This window comes from Taudactylus pleione, unplaced genomic scaffold, assembly GCF_031769625.1.
Source record: "Taudactylus pleione unplaced genomic scaffold, aTauple2 ptg000270l, whole genome shotgun sequence".
NCBI classification, from domain to species: Eukaryota; Metazoa; Chordata; class Amphibia; order Anura; family Myobatrachidae; genus Taudactylus; species Taudactylus pleione.
Window position 1 is genome coordinate 761602 of NW_028284672.1, and position 21058 is coordinate 782659.

Below are 21058 nucleotides of genomic sequence, written 5' to 3' on the forward strand. Positions count from 1 at the left end.
AGTGTTTTTATGTCCAAAAGGTTGCACCGAGGTAGCTGGATGACTATGCTAAGCGACACGAGTGGGCGGCACAAACACGTGACCCATCTAGGCGTGAAACTGCAGTGGCAGACAGGATGGCATTGAAAAACTAGGCCCCAAACTGTACATAATGCAAAGAAAAAAAAGAGGTGCAAGATGGAATTGTCCTTGGGCCCTCCCACCCACCCTTATGTTGTATAAACAGGACATGCACCCTTTAACAAACCAATCATTTCAGCGCCAGGGTCTGCCACACAACTGTGGCTGAAATGATTGGTTCGTTTGGGCCCCCACAAAACAAGCTGGCAATTAATCTGTCCGTGCACAAACTGGCTCTACGGAGGCAAGATGTCATCCTCATCCTCCTCATCCACCGATTCCTCACCCTCTTCAGTGTGTACATCCTCATCCTCACAGAGTATTATTTCGTCCCTGCTGGAACCACAGGTCCCTCTGTACGTTCTGGAGGCTGGTCTCCCTGGAAGAGTTGATAATTCATTTTATGAACATCATCTTCTCCACATTTTGTGGAAGGAACCTCCTACGCCTTTCGCTGACAAGGTTCCCGGCTACACTAAACACTCTTTCGGAGTACACACTGGAGGGGGGGCAACTCAGGTAAAATAGAGCCAGTTTGTACAGGGACCTCCAAATTGCTTCTTTTTCCTGCCAGTACAGGTACGGACTGTCTGACATGCCTACTTGGATGCTGTCACCGATGTAATCCTTTAACAGACAGACGCACGCTTGTCGCTGCTGCTTTGAGGATTCAAGTGCGGCTACAGCCCACACAATTCACAAAGACAGAAAAAAAAAAAGAATATTTTTATTGTTTGTGGAGCACACTTTGAGGGTTACACCACCCTTTAACAGACAGACGCACGCTTGTCGCTGCTGCTTTGAGGATGCAGGTGCGGCTACATCCCACACAATTCACAAAGACAGAAAAAAGAAGAATATTTTTATTGTTTGTGTAGCACACTTTGAGGGTGTCACCACCCTTTAACAGACAGACGCACGCTTGTCGCTGCTGCTTTGAGGATGCAAGTGCGGCTACATCGCACACAAGTCACAAACACATTAAAACAATAGTTTTTTATTTTTTGGAGCACTTTGAGAGTTACACTACCCTTTAACAGACAGACGCACGCTTGTCGCTGCTGCTTTAAGGATGCAAGTGCGGCTACAGCCCACACATTTCACAAAGACCGAAAAAAAAAGAACAATATTTTAATTGTTTGTGTAGAACACTTTGAGGGTGTCACCACCCTTTAACAGACAGATGCACGCTTGTCGCTGCTGCTTTAAGGATGCTGGTGCGGCTACAGCCCACACAATTCACAAAGACAGAAAAAAGAAGAAGAATATTTTTATTGTTTGTGTAGCACACTTTGAGGGTGTCACCACCCTTTAACAGACAGACGCACGCTTGTTGCTGCTGCTTTGAGGATGCAAGTGCGGCTACATCGCACACAAGTCACAAACACATTAAAAAAATAGTTTTTTATTTTTTGGAGCACTTTGAGAGTTACACCACCCTTTAACAGACAGACGCACGCTTGTCGCTGCTGCTTTAAGGATGCAGGTGCGGCTACAGCCCACACATTTCACAAAGACCGAAAAAAAAAGAACAATATTTTAATTGTTTGTGTAGCACACTGTGAGGGTGTCACCACCCTTTAACAGACAGACGCACGCTTGTCGCTGCTGCTTTAAGGATGCAGGTGCGGCTACAGCCCACACAATTCACAAAGACAGAAAAAAGAAGAATATTTTTATTGTTTGTGTAGCACACTTTGAGGGTGTCACCACCCTTTAACAGACAGATGCACGCTTGTCGCTGCTGCTTTGAGGATGCAAGTGTGGCTACATCGCACACAAGTCACAAACACATTAAAAAATGTTTTTTGATTTTTTGGAGCACTTTGAGAGTTACAACACCCTTTAACAGACAGACGCACGCTTGTCGCTGCTGCTTTGAGGATGCAAGTGCGGCTACAGCCCTCACAATTCACAAAGACAGAAAAAAAAAGAACAATATTTTAATTGTTTGTGTAGAACACTTTGAGGGTGTCACCACCCTTTAACAGACAGACGCACGCTTGTCGCTGCTGCTTTAAGGATGCAGGTGCGGCTACAGCCCACACATTTCACAAAGACCGAAAAAAAAAGAACAATATTTTAATTGTTTGTGTAGAACACTTTGAGGGTGTCACCACCCTTTAACAGACAGACGCACGCTTGTCGCTGCTGCTTTAAGGATGCAGGTGCGGCTACAGCCCACACAATTCACAAAGACAGAAAAAAGAAGAAGAATATTTTTATTGTTTGTGTAGCACACTTTGAGGGTGTCACCACCCTATAACAGACATACGCACGCTTGTCGCTGCTGCTTTGAGGATGCAGGTGGAATCTAGACGGGATTTGGAACCGAGGACACACTACCTCCATCAATTGTCTAAATCCCACTGCACTAATGTCGGATACCGGACGCACGTCTAACACCAACATAGCAGTCAAGGCCTCAGTTATACGTTTTGCTTCAGGATGACTGCTGTCGTACTTCATCCTCATCGCTAGGCACTGTTGGAGGGTCAATTGTTTAGTAAAAGTAGTGATGTTCCTACTTCCTCTCTGGGATGATGAACAACTCCCAGCAGCAGCAACAGCACTAGGAGGAAGTGGTTCTTGATCTTTCCCTATTTTATTTTTATCGGAGAAAGTTTGGTCCTCCATTTATGTTATATTGATATATAATATACGTGCGGCTAAAGCGCACACAAACACAGAAAATATTTTTTTATTTTTGCTGGAGAGTAGTGCACTTTGTGGGTTACACCACCCTTTAAGAAATGAGCCAGCCGGCCCTTTACTTATGGGACACAGGCGCACGCTTGGCGCTGCTCCTTTGTTGATGCACGTGCAGCCACAGTGCACACAAGTCACAAACACAGAAAATATATATTTTTTTGGTTTGGAGTGTACTTTGGGGGTTACAGAACCCTTTAACGGTCAAGCCAGCCGGCCCTTTACTTATGACACAGGCGCATGCTTGGCACTACTTTGTTGATGCACGTGCGGCTACTGCGCACACAATTCACAAACACAGAAAATAATTTTTTTTTTGGTTTGGACTGGAGTGTACTTTCGGGGGTTACAGCACCCTTTAACGGTCAAGCCAGCCGGCCCTTTACTTATGACACAGGCGCACACTTCGCACTACTTTGTTGATGCACGTGCGGCTACTGCGCACACAATTCACAAACACAGAAAATAATTTTTTTTTTGGTTTGGACTGGAGTGTACTTTGGGGGTTACAGCACCCTTTAACGGTCAAGCCAGCCGGCCCTTTACTTATGACACAGGCGCATGCTTGGCACTACTTTGTTGATGCACGTGCGGCTACTGCGCACACAATTCACAAACACAGAAAATAATTTTTTTTTGGGTTTGGACTGGACTGTTCTTTCGGGGGTTACAGCACCCTTTAACGGTCAAGCCAGCTTGCCCTTTACTTATGACACAGGCGCACGCTTGGCACTACTTTGTTGATGCACGTGCGGCTACTGCGCACACAATTCACAAACACAGAAAATAATTTATTTTTTGGTTTGGACTGGAGTGTACTTTCGGGGGTTACAGCACCCTTTAACGGTCAAGCCAGCCGGCCCTTTACTTATGACACAGGCGCACGCTTGGCACTACTTTGTTGATGCACGTGCGGCTACAGCGCACACAATTCACAAACACAGAAAATAATTTTTTTTGGGGTTTGGACTGGAGTGTACTTTCGGGGGTTACAGCACCCTTTAACGGTCAAGCCAGCTTGCCCTTTACTTATGACACAGGCGCACGCTTGGCACTACTTTGTTGATGCACGTGCGGCTACTGCGCACACAATTCACAAACACAGAAAATAATTTATTTTTTGGTTTGGACTGGACTGTACTTTCGGGGGTTACAGCACCCTTTAACGGTCAAGCCAGCCGGCCCTTTACTTATGACACAGGCGCACGCTTGGCACTACTTTGTTGATGCACGTGCGGCTACTGCGCACACAATTCACAAACACAGAAAATAATTTTTTTTTTGGTTTGGACTGGAGTGTACTTTCGGGGGTTACAGCACCCTTTAACGGTCAAGCCAGCCGGCCCTTTACTTATGACACAGGCGCACGCTTGGCACTACTTTGTTGATGCACGTGCGGCTACAGCGCACACAATTCACAAACACAGAAAATAATTTTTTTTTTGGTTTGGACTGGAGTGTACTTTCGGGGGTTACAGCACCCTTTAACGGTCAAGCCAGCCGGCCCTTTACTTATGATGACACAGGCGCACGCTTGGCACTACTTTGTTGATGCACGTGCGGCTACTGCGCACACAATTCACAAACACAGAAAATAATTTTTTTTTTGGTTTGGACTGGAGTGTACTTTGGGGGTTACAGCACCCTTTAATGGTCAAGCCAGCCGGCCCTTTACTTATGACACAGGCGCACGCTTGGCACTACTTTGTTGATGCACGTGCGGCTACTGCGCACACAATTCACAAACACAGAAAATAATTTTTTTTTTGGTTTGGACTGGAGTGTACTTTCGGGGGTTACAGAACCCTTAACGGTCAAGCCAGCCGGCCCTTTACTTATGACACAGGCGCACGCTTGGCACTACTTTGTTGATGCACGTGCGGCTACTGCGCACACAATTCACAAACACAGAAAATAATTTTTTTTTTGGTTTGGACTGGAGTGTACTTTCGGGGGTTACAGCACCCTTAACGGTCAAGCCAGCCGGCCCTTTACTTATGACACAGGCGCACGCTTGGCACTACTTTGTTGATGCATGTGCGGCTACTGCGCACACAATTCACAAACACAGAAAATAATTTTTTTTTGGTTTGGATTGGAGTGTACTTTCGGGGGTTACAGCACCCTTTAACGGTCAAGCCAGCCGGCCCTTTACTTATGACACAGGCGCACGCTTGGCACTACTTTGTTGATGCACGTGCGGCTACTGCGCACACAATTCACAAACACAGAAAATATATTATTTTTTTAGCACTTGGGGGGAGCACCCCTGATGGACAGAGCACCCCCTGGACAACACTACAGCACCCCTTTAGGACTGGGACACTGCACAGGACTTTGGAGTGGACACAGCCCCTATGGAGAACTGACTGCACAACACAGTCCAGCCAGCCCCTATGGACTTTGAAGTAGTGGACACAGCCCCTATTAACAACAGCAGCACAGCACAACACAGCCAGCCCCTATGGACTTTGAAGTAGTGGACAACAGCAGCACTACACTACACTACACAGCCCTAACTCCCACCCTCCCTCTTCACTGTCCACAGCCGAGTGAGAAAATGGCGCCGACACGGGTACCTTATATAGGATCCAAAACCCGCGAGACTCGGAAGGCGGGATGATGACGTTTTGCCTCGATTTCAGATCCGAGTCAGGCGGGAAAAGTCGAGCCTGATTCGGATCGGACTCGGATCGGGGGGGCTCGGGGGGGTTCGGATTTCAGAAATCCGAATCCGCTCACCCCTAATTACTATTAATGTTTATAACCGAAGTTGACATGTTATAGAAAACTCTTCTGTGAACAAGTGTTTCAGCCGTGACTTGCCTGAGTGACTCTTTTCCAGTTAAATAAAACCAACTTTTCCTATAATACTTGTTTGATTGTGGTTGGGAAAGAAACATCCTCACCTCTCTGTTGAAGTATCTAAATAAAGTTAGGAAGTCTATTTGAAGAGCTAAAGAGAAAGTCCCACCTCAGTCCAGAAAGGTATGTGTGTACTAGAATGTTACTACATTTCTGATTGCCGGGTATTACATATACGCATGCGCATTGCGAATTAATCGACCGATTGCATGCGTATTAGCAACTGCGCTCCTTGATGAATTAGGCCCCAAGTACACCCATTTATGGCAATGGTATTCCCTAAAGGCAGTGGCCTCATTCAGCAGATTAATGTGCCCTGCCACACTGCAAAGGTTCTTCAGTAATGTCTTGAGGAACATGACAAAGAGTTCAATGTGTTGACTTGTTATGTTAACAAGTCCGAGCCATGGAGGCCTTATCTCGCAACTTACAGGACTTAAAGGATCTGGTGCTAATGTCTTGATGCCAGATACTAAAGGACACCTTCAGAGGTCTTGTGGAGTCCATGCCTTGACGGGTCAGATTTGTTTTGGTGGCACGAAAGGGACCTACACAATATTTGGCAGGTGGTTTTAATGTCATGGCTGTTCGGTGACGGATCAGTGCAGGACTACATCAACTATCATAAGAAGACCAGCTGCATTGTCAGGGGGTTAAAGTCCCGTCCGGTGACTCGGATTCACAAGAGCCAAGTGTAAATGTCACACACAGATTGTGTGGCACATGGAACGCACAGGGACGCCCAGCGTATAGGGACAGCTAGCCAGCAGCAATAAGGACAATCAGGCTATAGTGTGAGTTACACTTGTGCACAATATTGCTGTTTTTAAAAAAACAAATCTGCATACTCTAACCCTGCTAACTATTTGGTCCGCAGTCCGCACTGATTTTATTGACTTTCTTGATTCCAATGAGACATAATTATGGGAATGAATATCCTGAATATAAGCCTATAATTATGTGACTAAATTGCATATGGAAACAGCACTGATTTCTATTCTAATGAGACATGAATACGTGGATCAAACACTCTGAATATAAACTCATGTGTGTGATTTAATTACACACAGTAACAGGTGCTGTTGTGACTATCTTTTCAACAAACTTCAAGTTGCAACATCTTATCCCAAATGCAATTCTAGGTATTGTTTTTATTTGATCACTGGATGATACATTGGGCCTGATTCAGAGCCACTCGCGAGCGGCTGTCCGCTCGCAAGTGGGTCGATGTTATGGACTGAGCATGCGCACGATGGAGGGAGCTCCGTCGTGCGCATGCGCCAGACGCGACGAGCGAAGGAAAGTCCTTCGCTCGTTGTGTCCGATCAAAGGGGGCGTGCTGTCAATGTTGATTGACAGCACGCCCCCTTTGGTGGGCGTGCCGGGGGCGTGGCTCCCTGACGGGGGCGTTCCCACGGGAACGCCTCCCGTCAAAAGCCGGCCCACTGACATCACTAGTGATGTCAGTGGGAGTGATTTTGGCTCTGATAGAGCCAAAATCACTCCGGAGCTTGCGGTTGAAAACCTCAACCGCAGGCTCCGGCTCGCAATTTCGATGGTCGCGATGGTCTCGACCATCGCGGCCATCACAATGCACGCTCGTATAGCCTGTGGGTGGTGACCCACAGCTATACGAGCGTCCAGGAGGACGCTCCATGAAAATGGAGCCCGGCCCTCATTCAGAGCGTGCGCTCTGCTCAGAGCGTACGGCTCTGAATGAGGGCCCTTGTTTTTAACCATTATATTCCAAATGGTCAGTATATATCACAAATGACTGTGACTGGACATTCTTTTTTGAAAAATAGAGATTATCACTATTAAGCATCAGAAAAAAGATTTTTTATTATATTTTATGTATTATGTGTTTGTTTTTACTGTGTTGATTAAAATATGTGTTTTTTCTAACAACAGTATTGGATAGATTTGTATATTTCATTACAAACTATTTATGTCCCAGATCCAAGTGCTCTAAGCGCCGATTATTTTGTGAGTTTTTTTTGTGTTCGGTGTATACCAGAATGAAGGCGGGGAGGGCGGGGAGCATGACACCAGGACTGAACTAGACTGTTTCTTGTTTTGAATTTTATAAGTTTTAAATACATTTTTAAAAATGATCAATTCTAAGCAAGATCATCTAGATCAGAGGTTCTCAAACTCGGTCCTTTCTCAGGACCCCACACAATTCACGTTTCCAGGTCACCCAGCAGGTAAACAGGTGTATTCATTACTCACTGACATATTTTAAAAAATCCACTGGTGTAGTTAATTATTTCACTTGTGATTCTGTGAGGAGACCTGGAAAACATGCACTGTTTGGGGTCCTGAGCACCGAGTTTGAGAACCTGTGATCTAGATTAATTGTCAGTTCAAAAATACTAAAGGGCAGCAGGTGCTACCCTTATGCTCGATCAACACAGTTAGTTAAACAAAAGGTAACACAGCAGCTTACAGTATGTGAGCTTTTTTAACTAAGGTTTAAGACCTAACTTTTAACTAGATCTGAGTGGGTACAGTTCTCAGAGAACCAAACCCACCCGAATTTACCAGATCCGAGTCGGATCCGAGTCAGGACTTGGATCTCCCTGAATATTCCGTCCTCCAACACAAGGGAAAACATCATCTAGTGTCAGATTTTCATGGGCTTTGGATTCGGGTGGCATTTTCAAAGTCCTATTGAAATCAATGGGCTGACCGCTGATTGGCTGAGAATGCAGTAAGTGGATCGCTGCATTGTCATCCATCATGGGGCTGCTGCTGCGCTAACACAGGCCAGGCATGAGAGGCACTGAGAGAGCGCTGTGGGCCTGATTAAGACCCGCTCACAAGCGCTTGAGCGCTCGCAAGCGGGTCGATGGTGGGCTCTGCACATGCGCAGCGGCCGCACTGCGCGTGCGAAAGCCCCGGAGCGAGAGAGAAATACTCTCACTCCTGGACTCACTATGTTGAGCGACAGCTCGCCCCATTTTGTAGGCGTGGCGGGGGAAAGGCTTCACAAATGGAGGCGTTCCCAAGCGAATGCCATGCCATTTGTAGGCGGCCCCACTGACATCACCAGTGATGTCAGTGGGAGAGCTTCCGGCTCTATTAGAGCCGGAAGGTCTCTGGGGCTTGCGGCCACGAGACCCTGCCACAAAGGTCTCGTCACAAGCCCCGATGGTCGCGATGGTCTTGACCATCATCCTGGCCACTCGCAATAGCTGTGGATGGTCACCCACAGCTATGTGAGCGGCCAGGAGGCAGCACAAAGAAAAAAACAAAACGCCCTGATTCAGAGCGAATGCTCTTTCAGAGCGTCCGGTTCTGAATCAGGCCATGTGTACACTGCAGTAGTCAGACCATCATCATCCTCACAGACACCACCAGGGACATTTACCATCGGGAGAACCTTCCTGCCTGCAATCACAGTAAGTGCACTATTGATGTGTCCAACCCTCTCTGTATCCACTATCTGACCTGAACTGCATCCAACCTGCACTATATCTGACACACACTGTATCTGACCTGCACTGTAACCTACACTGTATCTGACACACTGTATCTGACCTGCACTGCATCCAACCCGCACTGTAACCTGCACTGTATCCAACCCACACTGTATCTGACCCACACTCCAACCTGAACTGTAGCTAGCACTGTATCTGACCCACACTGTAACTGACCTGCACTGCATCCTGCACTGTATCTGACACACACTGTATCTGGCACACACTGTATCAAACCCGCACTGTATCCTACCCACACTGTATCTGACCCACACTCCAACCTGAACTGTAACCAGCACTTTATCTGACCCACACTGTAACCGACCTGCACTGTATCTGATCCACATTGTAACCTGCACTGTATCCAACCTGCACTGTATCCAATCCGCACTGCATCCAACCCGCACTGTAACCATCACTGTATCTGACCCACACTGTAACCAGCACTGTATCCGACCTGCAATACATCCAACCCGCACTGTATTTGACCTGCACTGTATCCGACTCACACTGTGTGTCCCACACTGTAACCCACTCATTATTTAACTTTGTGTCCCAAAGTATTCCGCACTGTACGCCAAAGGTAGGGAACGCTGTTTTTATGGTTGGGGAGATTTTGGGGAGCTGCTCAACAAAAAGGCTGATTGATCAGGGCTTTACATGGACACAGAGCGCCAGTCATCAGTGGCCCAGGGCTTCCAGGAGGGATGTACAGATTGGGCACTGAGAATAGGCATGTGTTTCGGGCATGTGCACTTGTGTAGGGGGCATCTACGTCTGCTGTTGCTATTTTACACATGATTTAGGTTTTTTTTTTCTTTGCTGTTTATTTACTACTACTTTTGAGCAATGATTGATATTCCACACACGATTCCTAGTAATGTCCTGGGTTGGATTGTTTTCTATTGAAAGTACTTGTGAGTTGGTTCAATTGGTCATTGAACCAATTACTAATTTGCAAAACATTTTTAAACAGAAATGCCTGCCGTGTATTTGTGCCGCTGCTCTGTCGCTTAGTGTCTTCTATGTTGGTGAACAATATTGTGAGCTGTGAGGTGGTGAAAATTGACTGGAAATGACTGTTATTCAAGTTAATAATAGTTTAAGAGCAAAAATAGGCCCAAATTGTGTGATTTTAGATGTTTTTATCATTTTTGGGAATAAAATACAGATCCAAAACCAAAATCCATGAGGTCGGTTTTGGCAAAATCAAAACCTGACGGCAAATTAGAACCAACACCAACACACGGAGGTCGGCACACATCTCTACTTTTAACTTAGGCTTTTTAATACCTAACTGGTATGAAATGTCGGCATTCTGAATGATTATGAAAACAGTGCCAGACAAAAAGTATCAGGATGAGACATTGTGTTACTGTTTTATACCCACATGTTTTCTTGTACTAGCTATATCTGTGCTTGTGTAATTACTGACAACGTGTCTGACCTTTGTATAAATCGTGCCCTTCTTATCTGATTGGGTAAGTGCCCAGCAAGTGGTAGAAGCACTATATATGTCAGGTGGGGCACAAGTCCAGTTCCCATTCAAGACCTGAATCTTTACTGAATGGTAAGTTGTCTATTTATATACTGTGTGTCTGTGACCATTTTCTGTTGTTAGATGGGTGCTATCATTATATTATCATTGGAGATTTGTAAGATGCCACAATGCTCCCTAGAGCGGGACAATGGGGGGAAACAGGACATACATAAAAAAGGGACGTACAAGACAGACAACATAAATGCAGACATGAAAACATAGAGTAAGGAGGGTCCTGCTCATGAGAGCTTACATTCTAACTGGAAGAGACTACAAGAGCTCATGTGTCTTAGGGTGGAGAAAGCTGCGAGGGTACAGTAATGTGGGTAGTATAAGTGAGAGTAGTGTAAGCTGTAATAAAGAGATGGGTTTACAGGGAGTATTTAAAGATATGATGGATGCAACCTTCTTCTTACTGGCTTCCCACATTGCCATCTTGCCCCCCTCCAGTCTGTTCTCAAGGCTGCAGCTAGACTTATCTTCCTCTCCTGCCATTCCACTTCTGCTGCTCGCCTCAGCCAAAACCTGCACTGGCTCCCATTCCCCTACAGAATACTCTTCAAACTCCTCACATTCACATACAAGGCCCTCTCTAACTCTACCACTTCCTACATCTCCAACCTCATCTCCTTACATACTCCCTCCCGCTCTTTCCGGTCTGCCAGTGACTGTTACCTCTCCTCTACCCTGGTTACTTCATCTCATGCTCGTATCCAAGATTTTGCCTGTGCAGCCCCCTTCACTGGAATGAGCTCCCTGGCTCGATCAGGCTCCCCAAACCTTGCAGAGCTTCAAACATGCACTGAAAACCCACCTGTTCATCAAAGCATACCCTTCCACCACATAACAGTCACCAAGTCTCTGTCCCTCCCGCCTCAGCCATCTCTACCTCGCCTACTTCCTGCACTTGGGTCCCCCTCTACACACTCATGCCTCATGTCATCCGTCTCCCCTCTCCTCTAGATTGTAAGCTCCTAGGAGCAGGGTTCTCCTCCCCACTGTCTCACAGCCTTCTTTTCTAGCACTTCTATGACAGCCTTCACCTTCAGAGCTATACTGTGTATGGAGAATTGTGTTGCTAACTGTTACTAGTGTTCTGTTTATATTTTGGTTACTGTATTGCAATGTAATGTTTTTTGTACCCTTTACTGTATGTACGGCGCTGCGGACCACTTGTGGCGCCCTATAAATAAAATGTAATAATAATAATAATGATGGTTGTGGAGGAGACCTACTATGTGTGATAGGGGATTCTGTAAGCGGGTAGTGGCACTGAGGTAGCTTTGCAGGTGGGAGGGAGAGGTTGCTGCCAGAGGCGAGGCATAATACAAAGGTATATCTAAGAGGGTGAGATGGAGAGTATTTTGAGATGAGATGTATGAATGGGTGGTGCTAAGGGCTTTGTAGAGGAGGGCGAGACATTTGATATCCATTCTCAGGGACACATTGAGCCAGCTTAGTGATTTGCAAAGTGGTGCCTCGGATGTGTAACAGTGAGAGTCTTACGTATTGCAGCATTTAAGATGGACTGAGGCTGGGGTAGATGTATGAGAGGATTGACAGATGGGAGGATGATGCAGTAGTCAGGGCAGCAGATGATGAGATAAGAGATTTAGTAGCATCTTCGGGTAGAAAATGGCGTATTCTGGCAAAATTTCTAAGGAATATATCCCAAACCAATGTGCTGCTTTAGTCACTTCCCGTAATCTTGTAAAAATCACTCCCACAAGCTGTGAATTATTTAGAAGCTATTATCATTTATAAAAACTGGGAATGCCCTGATGAAATCTGGGAACATGGGAGCACTACATACACATGCATTTAGTGAATATAGGGCCTGCTTCAGTACGGATCGCTATTGCTAAAACGGTAGCAATCGCGCACGCAGTGCTGCTGTAAAATTATGCAAATGCCGCCGCAGCACAATATAAAAATGCCCACTTCCTCTTACACACATCCGTAATACCTTCCAAGTCTGCAAAAACATCGGTAACATCGGAGCCATCCGCACACTTACACAATGTCAGACCTTACTCAGAAATTGCTAAACTTCCTCTACGCAGTGAGAACTCAGGCTGCTATTATCATCGCAGTGGCTAAATTATGCATACCCCTGTAACGGCATTCACACGCACTGACAGGCCTGCGTTTTGCTGATCCCCCCATTACACCACTAAATGGTACGTCCTGTAAATCACTCTGCCATGGGTCTACATAGTCACTGCGATCACTTTCCCGATCGCAGTGAAGAGTTCGCACAAGCGCACTGTGATGCATACACATGCACAGAACGTGAACATCGTCCGTCTGCTTGCGCTTTAGCAATAGCTATCCGTGCTGAAACAGCCCCATAGTGAGTTGGACAACAAGGGCTAAATGTTGCCATGCAGCAATAATCCTTAGAAAACAAAGAGTGGGATGAGTAGATTTAGTAGTGAGAAGAGAGGTACAAATTCAGTGACAAGACAATAATAGAGACAGGTACAGTAAAGAACAAAATAAAGCATCCAAAATTAACGGATAGTGACTACATTGTACATGGGTAATAGCAGTATAGAAATAGAGGTATGAGCAGATAAACTAATAGCAGCAGGGTAACCTGTTCTGACATCAGGCACAGTTATCTTTCTGTCTATATTGCAGGTTGGTGATTAACGTTTCAGTTCAACAATGAAAGTCCTGTTCCTGCCCCTGGCACTGCTGCTCCTCACAGGTACTGTACGCTGCCTCACTGTGCATTATTGTTATATACTATACAGGCAAAGGTTACCCACCCATTGTCCAGGGCAAATCATAATAGAAGATATCAGTATTTATCATACATCACAATCATGCAGAAATTAAGCCTAAGGGGTCTATTTACTAAGCAGTGTTAGGAGACAGAGTGAAAAGTGATAAGAAAGTGATAAGTTGCCAGCCAATCCGCTCCCAACTGCCATCTCACAGGCTGTGTTTGAAAAATGACAGTTGGGAGCTGATTGGCTGGCACCTTATCACTTTCTTATCACTTTTCACTTTGTCTCCTAAAACTGCTTAGTAAATAGACCCCCAAGTATAGGGAAACATATGCTCCGGTTACTAAACATTTTGCAGAATTATTATCAGATCATTATACTATAGGAAGCCAGCATGTCTGGGCGTCAAAACTGAGTTTTATGGGTGTGCATAATTAGCATGGAAGCGTCATTGTACACGTCACTTGGTTGTATTTCTGCCTGCAGTGATCACAGTGCTTGCGGTGGGGTAGGGGCTACCTGAAGCGCTGCGTGCAGCTCCGATGGTTCTCGATGGTTCTGATTAACCATACACTTCCTGGAGATGACGTGTGCTAAGAAAGAAAAGTAGGCGTCTTTATATCAGTGTGCGCTCACTCTGCCATCACTCTCTATGACATAGAGGGTGTCCTTACACCAGACAGTGCGATCGCAGAATTTGAATACCCGACCCCTTTTAGATGTGAGCGATCGCGGCTTAGCGTCCGGGTCTGAATCGCCCCCAATGTTCCATCTGGATACAGAAAATGGAAACGGCACAGTCTCATGCAGTTTTATTATAAAGTAAAATGGTCCATGAGACTCACTGCTTGAGATTGATCTTTAATGTCCCAAGTTCCTTCCGTGTCCTGTTACTGCAGATCTAAATGGTGCAGTTCTCATTATTCATTGAGAGAATGGCCCGAGTACTGTGCTGCTGGATATTTTGGCTATTGTGCTGTCCTGTCCGGGTAGCATTCCTTTGTGTATATATACTGTATATATAAATATACATACCTCCCAACATGACCCATTCCAAGAGGCACAAAATGTATTGCTCCTGGGCTTCCCCCTTAATATATGATTGCCGTTACCTGTGTTGAGACACCATTCTCATCAATTAACTAGTTCAACCCAGGTGAGGGCAATAATAAAATAAGAGGGAAGTCCAGGAGCAGAGTATTTTGTCCCTCCTGGTGTGGGTCATGTTGGGAGGTACGCATATACACACAAATACACAGACACACACACACACATACTGTATATATCGGGATACAGTTAATATCGTGACACATATGATACCGGCGCTTGGAATAACATTGCCGGAATCCCAACACATGTCAGAATCTCAGCACCGGCATCCCGACCACCAGCATCCCAAAGGTAAGTTAGGGGGAGAGTTAGGGTTAAGGGTTAGGGATTTGTTAGAACCTGTTGTTACACAAAGCAGTAATGATATATACACTTCGTGGGGTTACACCCCTGTGCAATAACACAGTTTGCACTCTTATAACCAGTCACCATTATCTATGTCCTGCAGGTGCCCAAGGAAGACACTTTTGGCAGGGGGATGAACCTAAACATGAAGACTCTGTACAGGCCGTACAGAAAATGTTTCAGAATGCAGTTGCTATTGTAACAGATGTTGTGAAAAACATGGAGTATTCAGAGATCGCAAAAGAGTAAGAGATCATTCTCCAGCGTCACAGTGAAAAAAAAGCTGTATACAGTATGTATTAGGGATGAGCGGGTTCGGTTCCCTGAGAACCGAACCCACCCGAACTTCGGGGATCCGGGGCGATCTGAGCCCAAGCTCGGATCTCCCTGTCTGCCCCGGATCCCTCTCCCGAGGCAAAACCTCGAGATCTGCTGTCGGATCTCGAGGTTTTGCCTCGAGCGGCCATTTAAAAAAAAATGCCTTTGCCTTTAATGGGCAAAGTGCTGATTGGCCGACAGAGCCGTCTGGTACGGCTCTCAGCCAATCAGCATTATGGTGCTCATTTGCATGTAGAACGGACTCGTGAGATCCGTGCTACATGCATCTGTGTGACTGACAGTGACACAGAGCACAGATGGGTCAGTGAGACCCGTCTGTGCTGCTGTGTATTTCAATGACACAGATGCACGCACGGACCAGGAGATCCGTGCTACTTGCATCTGTGTCATTGACACAGAGCACTGACGGGTCCGTGAGACCCGTCTGTGCTGCTGTGGTAAAAAAAAAAAAAAAAAAAAAAAACCTGTGTAAAAAAAGAAAAAAATGGCGTGCCCCCCCCAAAAAAGAGCAACCAGCCCCGGGCATTAGTAACCCAGTGCTGGGTGTGCTTAAATACAGGGGACAAACGACGTAGGGGTCTCCTGTACTTAAGCACAACCAGCACCGGGCTAGTCAGAACCAGCGCTGGTTGCCAAAATACGGGGGACAAACGACGTAGGGGTCCCCCGTATTCTGCGCAACCAGCTCTGGGCTCTGATCCGGTCCTGGTTCTGGAAATACAGGGGAAAAAAATTAGTAGGGTTCCCCTGTATGTTCCAGAACCAGCACTGGACTTTTTCTAGGTGGGGGCTGATGCCACAGCCAGGGGAGCCCTTTCACCGGGCCCCCCAGTCGCAGCATCAACCCTGACCGCTAGTCAGCCCAGGCCGGGGATCCCTGGAGAGCTGGGGACCCCCCCAATAAAGGGGTCACCCTCTCCAGGGCACCCCAGGCCCAAGCTGATAGCCCGGGGCTATCCCCGCCACCCCTGGTGGCGGTGGGTGGCGGGTTGATTGTGTGGTGTGGTGTAAATAAAGAATATCAAACATTGTCTTTACAAGTAGAACTGCAAGTCCCAGCTAGACTGCCCCGCATGCTGGTACTTGGAGAACCACAAGTACCAGCATGCAGGGCATTAAGGGCCCACTAGTACCTGTAGTTCACCTGTAAATTTTTTTAAAAAAAAAACACAGGACACACACACCGTGACAGTATAAGTTTATTAAACATACATACACACACACACACACACACACATGTACACATACTCACCTATGTAACATCGTCCACTTGTCCGGTAAAGTATCCATAGGGTACCTGTGAAAAAAAACATACTCACCATCTCCTATGCGAGGTTCTGTCCTCTTCGTTCCAAAGTAGGCATCCCCGGACTTGGCAAAAAAACAAAACGAAAACGCGATCCACGAACTTAGTACCGTTCTATAGAACGGTACTTCCCGAATGAGAGCTTAGCGGCGGCGTATCACCATGGAAACCCCGCTGCTAAGCGTTCATTGGCTGAGAGAGGTCATCTCCCGTCTCTCAGCCAATGAACGGCTCCCTCCATTGTAGTCAATGGTGGGAGCCGCAAGGTTATTAAAGTTTACCCTGCGGTTCCCACCATTGACTACAATGGAGGGAGCCGTTCATTGGCTGAGAGACGGGAGATGACCTCTCTCAGCCAATGAACGCTTAGCAGCGGGGTTTCCATGGTGATACCCCGTCGCTAAGCTCTCATTCGGGAAGTACCGTTCTATAGAACGGTACTAAGTTCATGGATCGCGTTTTCGTTTTTTTTTTTTTTCCGGGGATGCCTACTTTGGAACGAAGAGGACAGAACCTCGCATAGGAGATGGTGAGTATGTTTTTTTTCACAGGTCCCCTATGGATATTTTACCGGACAAGTGGACGATGTTACATAGGTGAGTATGTGTACATGTGTGTGTGTGTGTATGTATGTTTAATAAACTTATATTGTCACGGTGTGTGTGTCCTGTGTTTTTTTAAACATTTTTTTTACAGGTGAACTACAGGTACTAGTGGGCCCTTAATGCCCTGCATGCTGGTACTTGTGGTTCTCCAAGTACCAGCATGCGGGACAGGCTAGCTGGGACTTGCAGTTCTACTTGTAAAGACAATGTTTGATATTCTTTATTTACACCACACCACACAATCAACCCGCCACCCACCGCCACCAGGGGTGGCGGGGATAGCCCCTGGCTATCAGCCTGGGCCTGGGGTGCCCTGGAGAGGGTGACCCCTTTATTGGGGGGGGTCCCCAGCTCTCCAGGGATCCCCGGCCTGGGCTGACTAGCGGTCAGGGCTGATGCTGCGGCTGGGGGGCCCGGTGAAAGGGCTCCCCTGGCTGTGGCATCAGCCCCCCGCTAGAAAAAGTCCAGTGCTGGTTCTGGAACATACAGGGGAACCCTACTAATTTTTTTCCCCTGTATTTCCAGAACCAGGACCGGATCAGAGCCCAGAGCTGGTTGCGCAGAATACGGGAGACCCCTACGTCGTTTGTCCCCCGTATTTTGGCAACCAGCGCTGGTTCTGACTAGCCCGATGCTGGTTGTGCTTAAGTACAGGGGACCCCTACGTCGTTTGTCCCCTGTATTTAAGCACACCCAGCACTGGGTTACTAATGCCCGGGGCTGGTTGCTCTTTTTTGGGGGGGTGCACGCCATTTTTCTTTTTTTACACAGGTTTTTTTTTTTTACCACAGCAGCACAGACGGGTCTCACGGACCTGTCATTGCTCTGTGCCAATCACACAGATGCATGTAGCACGGATCTTCTGGGTTCGTGCTACATGCAAATGGGCACCATAACGCTGATTGGCTTCCTGTCTGCCACTGCAGTGCCACTCCTAGATGGTCCACGTGTTTGTGCCGCCCACTTGTGTCGCTTAGCATAGTCATCCAGCTACCTCGGTGCAACCTTTTGGCCTAAAAACAATATTGTGAGGTGTGAGGTGTTCAGAATAGAGTGGAAATGAGTGGAAATTAATGTTATTGGGGTTATTAATAGCGTAGGAACAAAAAAAGGCCCATTTTATGTGATTTTTGCGGTTTTTTTTATTTTTTAAGAAAAAATCCAGATCCAAAACACAAAACCCAGAACCCAAAACACGGAAGGGTGGTTTTGGCAAAACCAATCCAGATCCAAAACACGAAGAAAGATCCAGATCCAAAACCAAAACACAAAACACGAAAAGTGGCCGGTGCACACCCCTAGTATGTATATGTGTAAAATAGGGTTGGACATTTAAGCCCGAAGACCCATTGCAGTAGGACTTCCAGTGTTGTAGATCAGTGATATTAGGAAGTCAGCAGATATACAGTAGTTTTGGGTGGTAGGTGTTGTAGTGGCAAGATTCTAAAGCCTGGTACACACTATTCGATTTCTCGGACGATATGCCCGATTCCAACGGATTGGAAGACATATCATCCAAATTGTGTAGTGTGTACCCACTAGGTCGGCTGATGCGCCTTCCCGTGGGGTCATCAGCTGCATCATCAGATCATCCCTACATACAGCTCAACCTGAAGATGCGACTGATGGCCCCATGCAGTGGGATGCAGCAGGAGCTGACATATCGGGTGATCGGGCACTGGATCGTCTAATTTGTTCTGGCCACCTGATATGTTGGCGGGGGGGGGGGGGGGTCGCATCGCTGGGTACACACCTCATATAGTGTGTAAAGCCAAAATAAGAGGTTAATCCCTATAGCTAACAGTTACTAGATTGTCAGCTGTTGCAAACTAGAGATTTTAAAAAGTCATACAGTATGTAGTAGACTAGTGGTGCTAGAAGGTCAAGTATATTAGACCAGTATTACAGTGATTCTAGGATGTTAAGTGTAGACAAATGATTTCAGGAACATCAAATGTTGTGGAAAAGTCATTCTAGGGGGTCTAATGTTGTAGCGACCAGTGATCCTAGAATGATCAATGATTGTAAGTGGTTTAGTACTATAGACAAGTGGTTGCAAATAGTCATGTTTTATACCAGTGGTTCTACCATATCATGTATTATAGACCAATGATTCCTGAATGCAGCAGCATCGCTAGGAGAGTGAGGACCACACCAGGTATCACCTTCCGAGGGGGAGACACCAAAATGCCAGTTCCTCCTCAGTGACCGGGAGCCTGGCGTTGCACTGTGATGTTATTGCTCAGTGCCTGGCTCCCGATCACCGAAGAGGAGCTGGCAGTGCAGGGAGAGTCTCTGTGGGCAGATCTGCATTTGCAGGAGAAATGGGCAGGTCCCCAAAAGTGGTGATATGGTTGTGTGCCATGAGGCTATGCCCTCCTGAACGTGAGGCCACACACGCAGTGGATCTATTGACCACACTGGGTGTCACCGATCCCAGTGACGCCACTGCTTGAATGCCAAAAAAAATAAGTGACCCCTATGTACTATATGTAAAGAATGTACTCCACAAAACTTGAAAACTACTCAGCTCAACAATTAAAGTTCAGTTTTGGGCAGCAAATTGTGACAAATAAAAACAGATCTATGTAGCTGGGTCATAGTGTTTACCAGAACATCCGGGTCCCCCATAGTACAAAGCTACTCTCCTATCTTACTCTACCACTTGTCTGTTTTAGTGTCATTGTAGAGCAGTATTGTAAAAAAATTTTTGCTGGAAATTTTTATGTCCACTACAAAGATTTAAACGTTCTGTTAATTCCTTCTTTTCTAACAACCTGCTTATTGTATGCACAAAAAAGTGACACACAAATGTATGGCAACTTGCATTACTTCCAGTCAAGCAAGCCTGATTGAGATATGTCCAGTATAAACAATTATAGATAAATATATTTTTTTCTGCAGGTACAAAATTAAGGAGAAGCTGCAAGCAGCAAAGGACAATGCGGATCAACTAGAGACTGTTCTCGAAGACTACTTTGATGTAATCTGGAAGAAATGGGATGAAGAGTTTCAAGAGAAATTCCCAGTGTTCAGGAACAAGGTCGTACCTATTCTGCAGGACTTTGATGACAAATTAGAAGAACAGCTAAAGACATTTGTTAAGGAAGTTGTGCCCGAAGGATCTCAGCTTTATCATGGTATAACTAAGCATGTAAAAACCTTCTTGGAAAATCTGGGAACCACATTAGAGAAGGGTCGGGACTCGCTGCGAGCTGAGGTAGACATTCTGCGTGGCAAGCTGCAGCCCTATGTGGATGATGTCCGAGCTGAGTATGAGAAGTACAGCAAGGACATGAAAGATGGATTAGACGACAAGGCTAAAGAAATGAAGGAACAGGTGGAAAAGCAGGTGGATGAGCTCAGGGAGAAGGTTAAACCTTATATGGAGTCACTGAAGAAACATGCAGGTTCAGATGCTGTAGAGGCCTGGAAATATCTTGACACAATGCTGAAAGAACTTTACATCTCTAAAGATAAATAATAAGAGCAACAACAGCGGTGAAAGCAAGACTTGTAACTGTCCCTGCTCAGAAATGATGTCTCAGTTGATTAATGTCATTTATTGAAGATAACTTTTCTGAAATCATTCATTACATGTTATCTCATACTCTCTGCCCCACACTATTCTCACTACAATATTTCCATTCAATCTGTCTTTATTAAATTTTCAGTAATAATATTGTCTGGATCTATCTTTTATAGTACAGTTTAATTGAGGCTGCTGAGCTTGCTGGGGTACATCATTGGGAGAAAGCCTAAAATAGCACATGGTTGTAAAGTTTTTGCAGTTTAATCTAACTTAAAATAATGCTGCCCCAATAACCAAATGGTAATCCATCTTTTCCTAATTTTATGAATGTCTGAGTTGCCCAATTAGACTGTGTCTCCTGTATGTCCTG

General features: G+C 46.0%; 1 protein-coding gene across 1 annotated transcript; it reads left to right on the top strand.

The window, feature by feature from the left end:
- Positions 1–13386: 13386 nt before the first annotated feature.
- LOC148513738 (uncharacterized) lies at positions 13387–20640 on the top strand. The gene is made up of 3 exons (XM_088481396.1): positions 13387–13429; positions 15010–15151; positions 20061–20640. The coding sequence occupies exons 1-3, from the start codon at positions 13387–13389 to the stop codon at positions 20638–20640; spliced, it is 765 nt and encodes a 254-aa protein (XP_088337522.1).
- Positions 20641–21058: the final 418 nt, after the last annotated feature.

What these genes read in the sequence shown, in the direction of transcription:
- LOC148513738 (XM_088481396.1), top strand. Translation starts at nt 13,387, where the DNA reads ATGAAAGTCCTGTTCCTGCCCCTGGCACTGCTGCTCCTCACAG. An exon ending in GGCACTGCTGCTCCTCACAG is followed by an intron (nt 13,430 to 15,009) that starts GTACTGTACGCT and finishes TATGTCCTGCAG; the next exon opens with GTGCCCAAGGAAGACACTTT. An exon ending in TATTCAGAGATCGCAAAAGA is followed by an intron (nt 15,152 to 20,060) that starts GTAAGAGATCAT and finishes TTTTTTCTGCAG; the next exon opens with GTACAAAATTAAGGAGAAGC.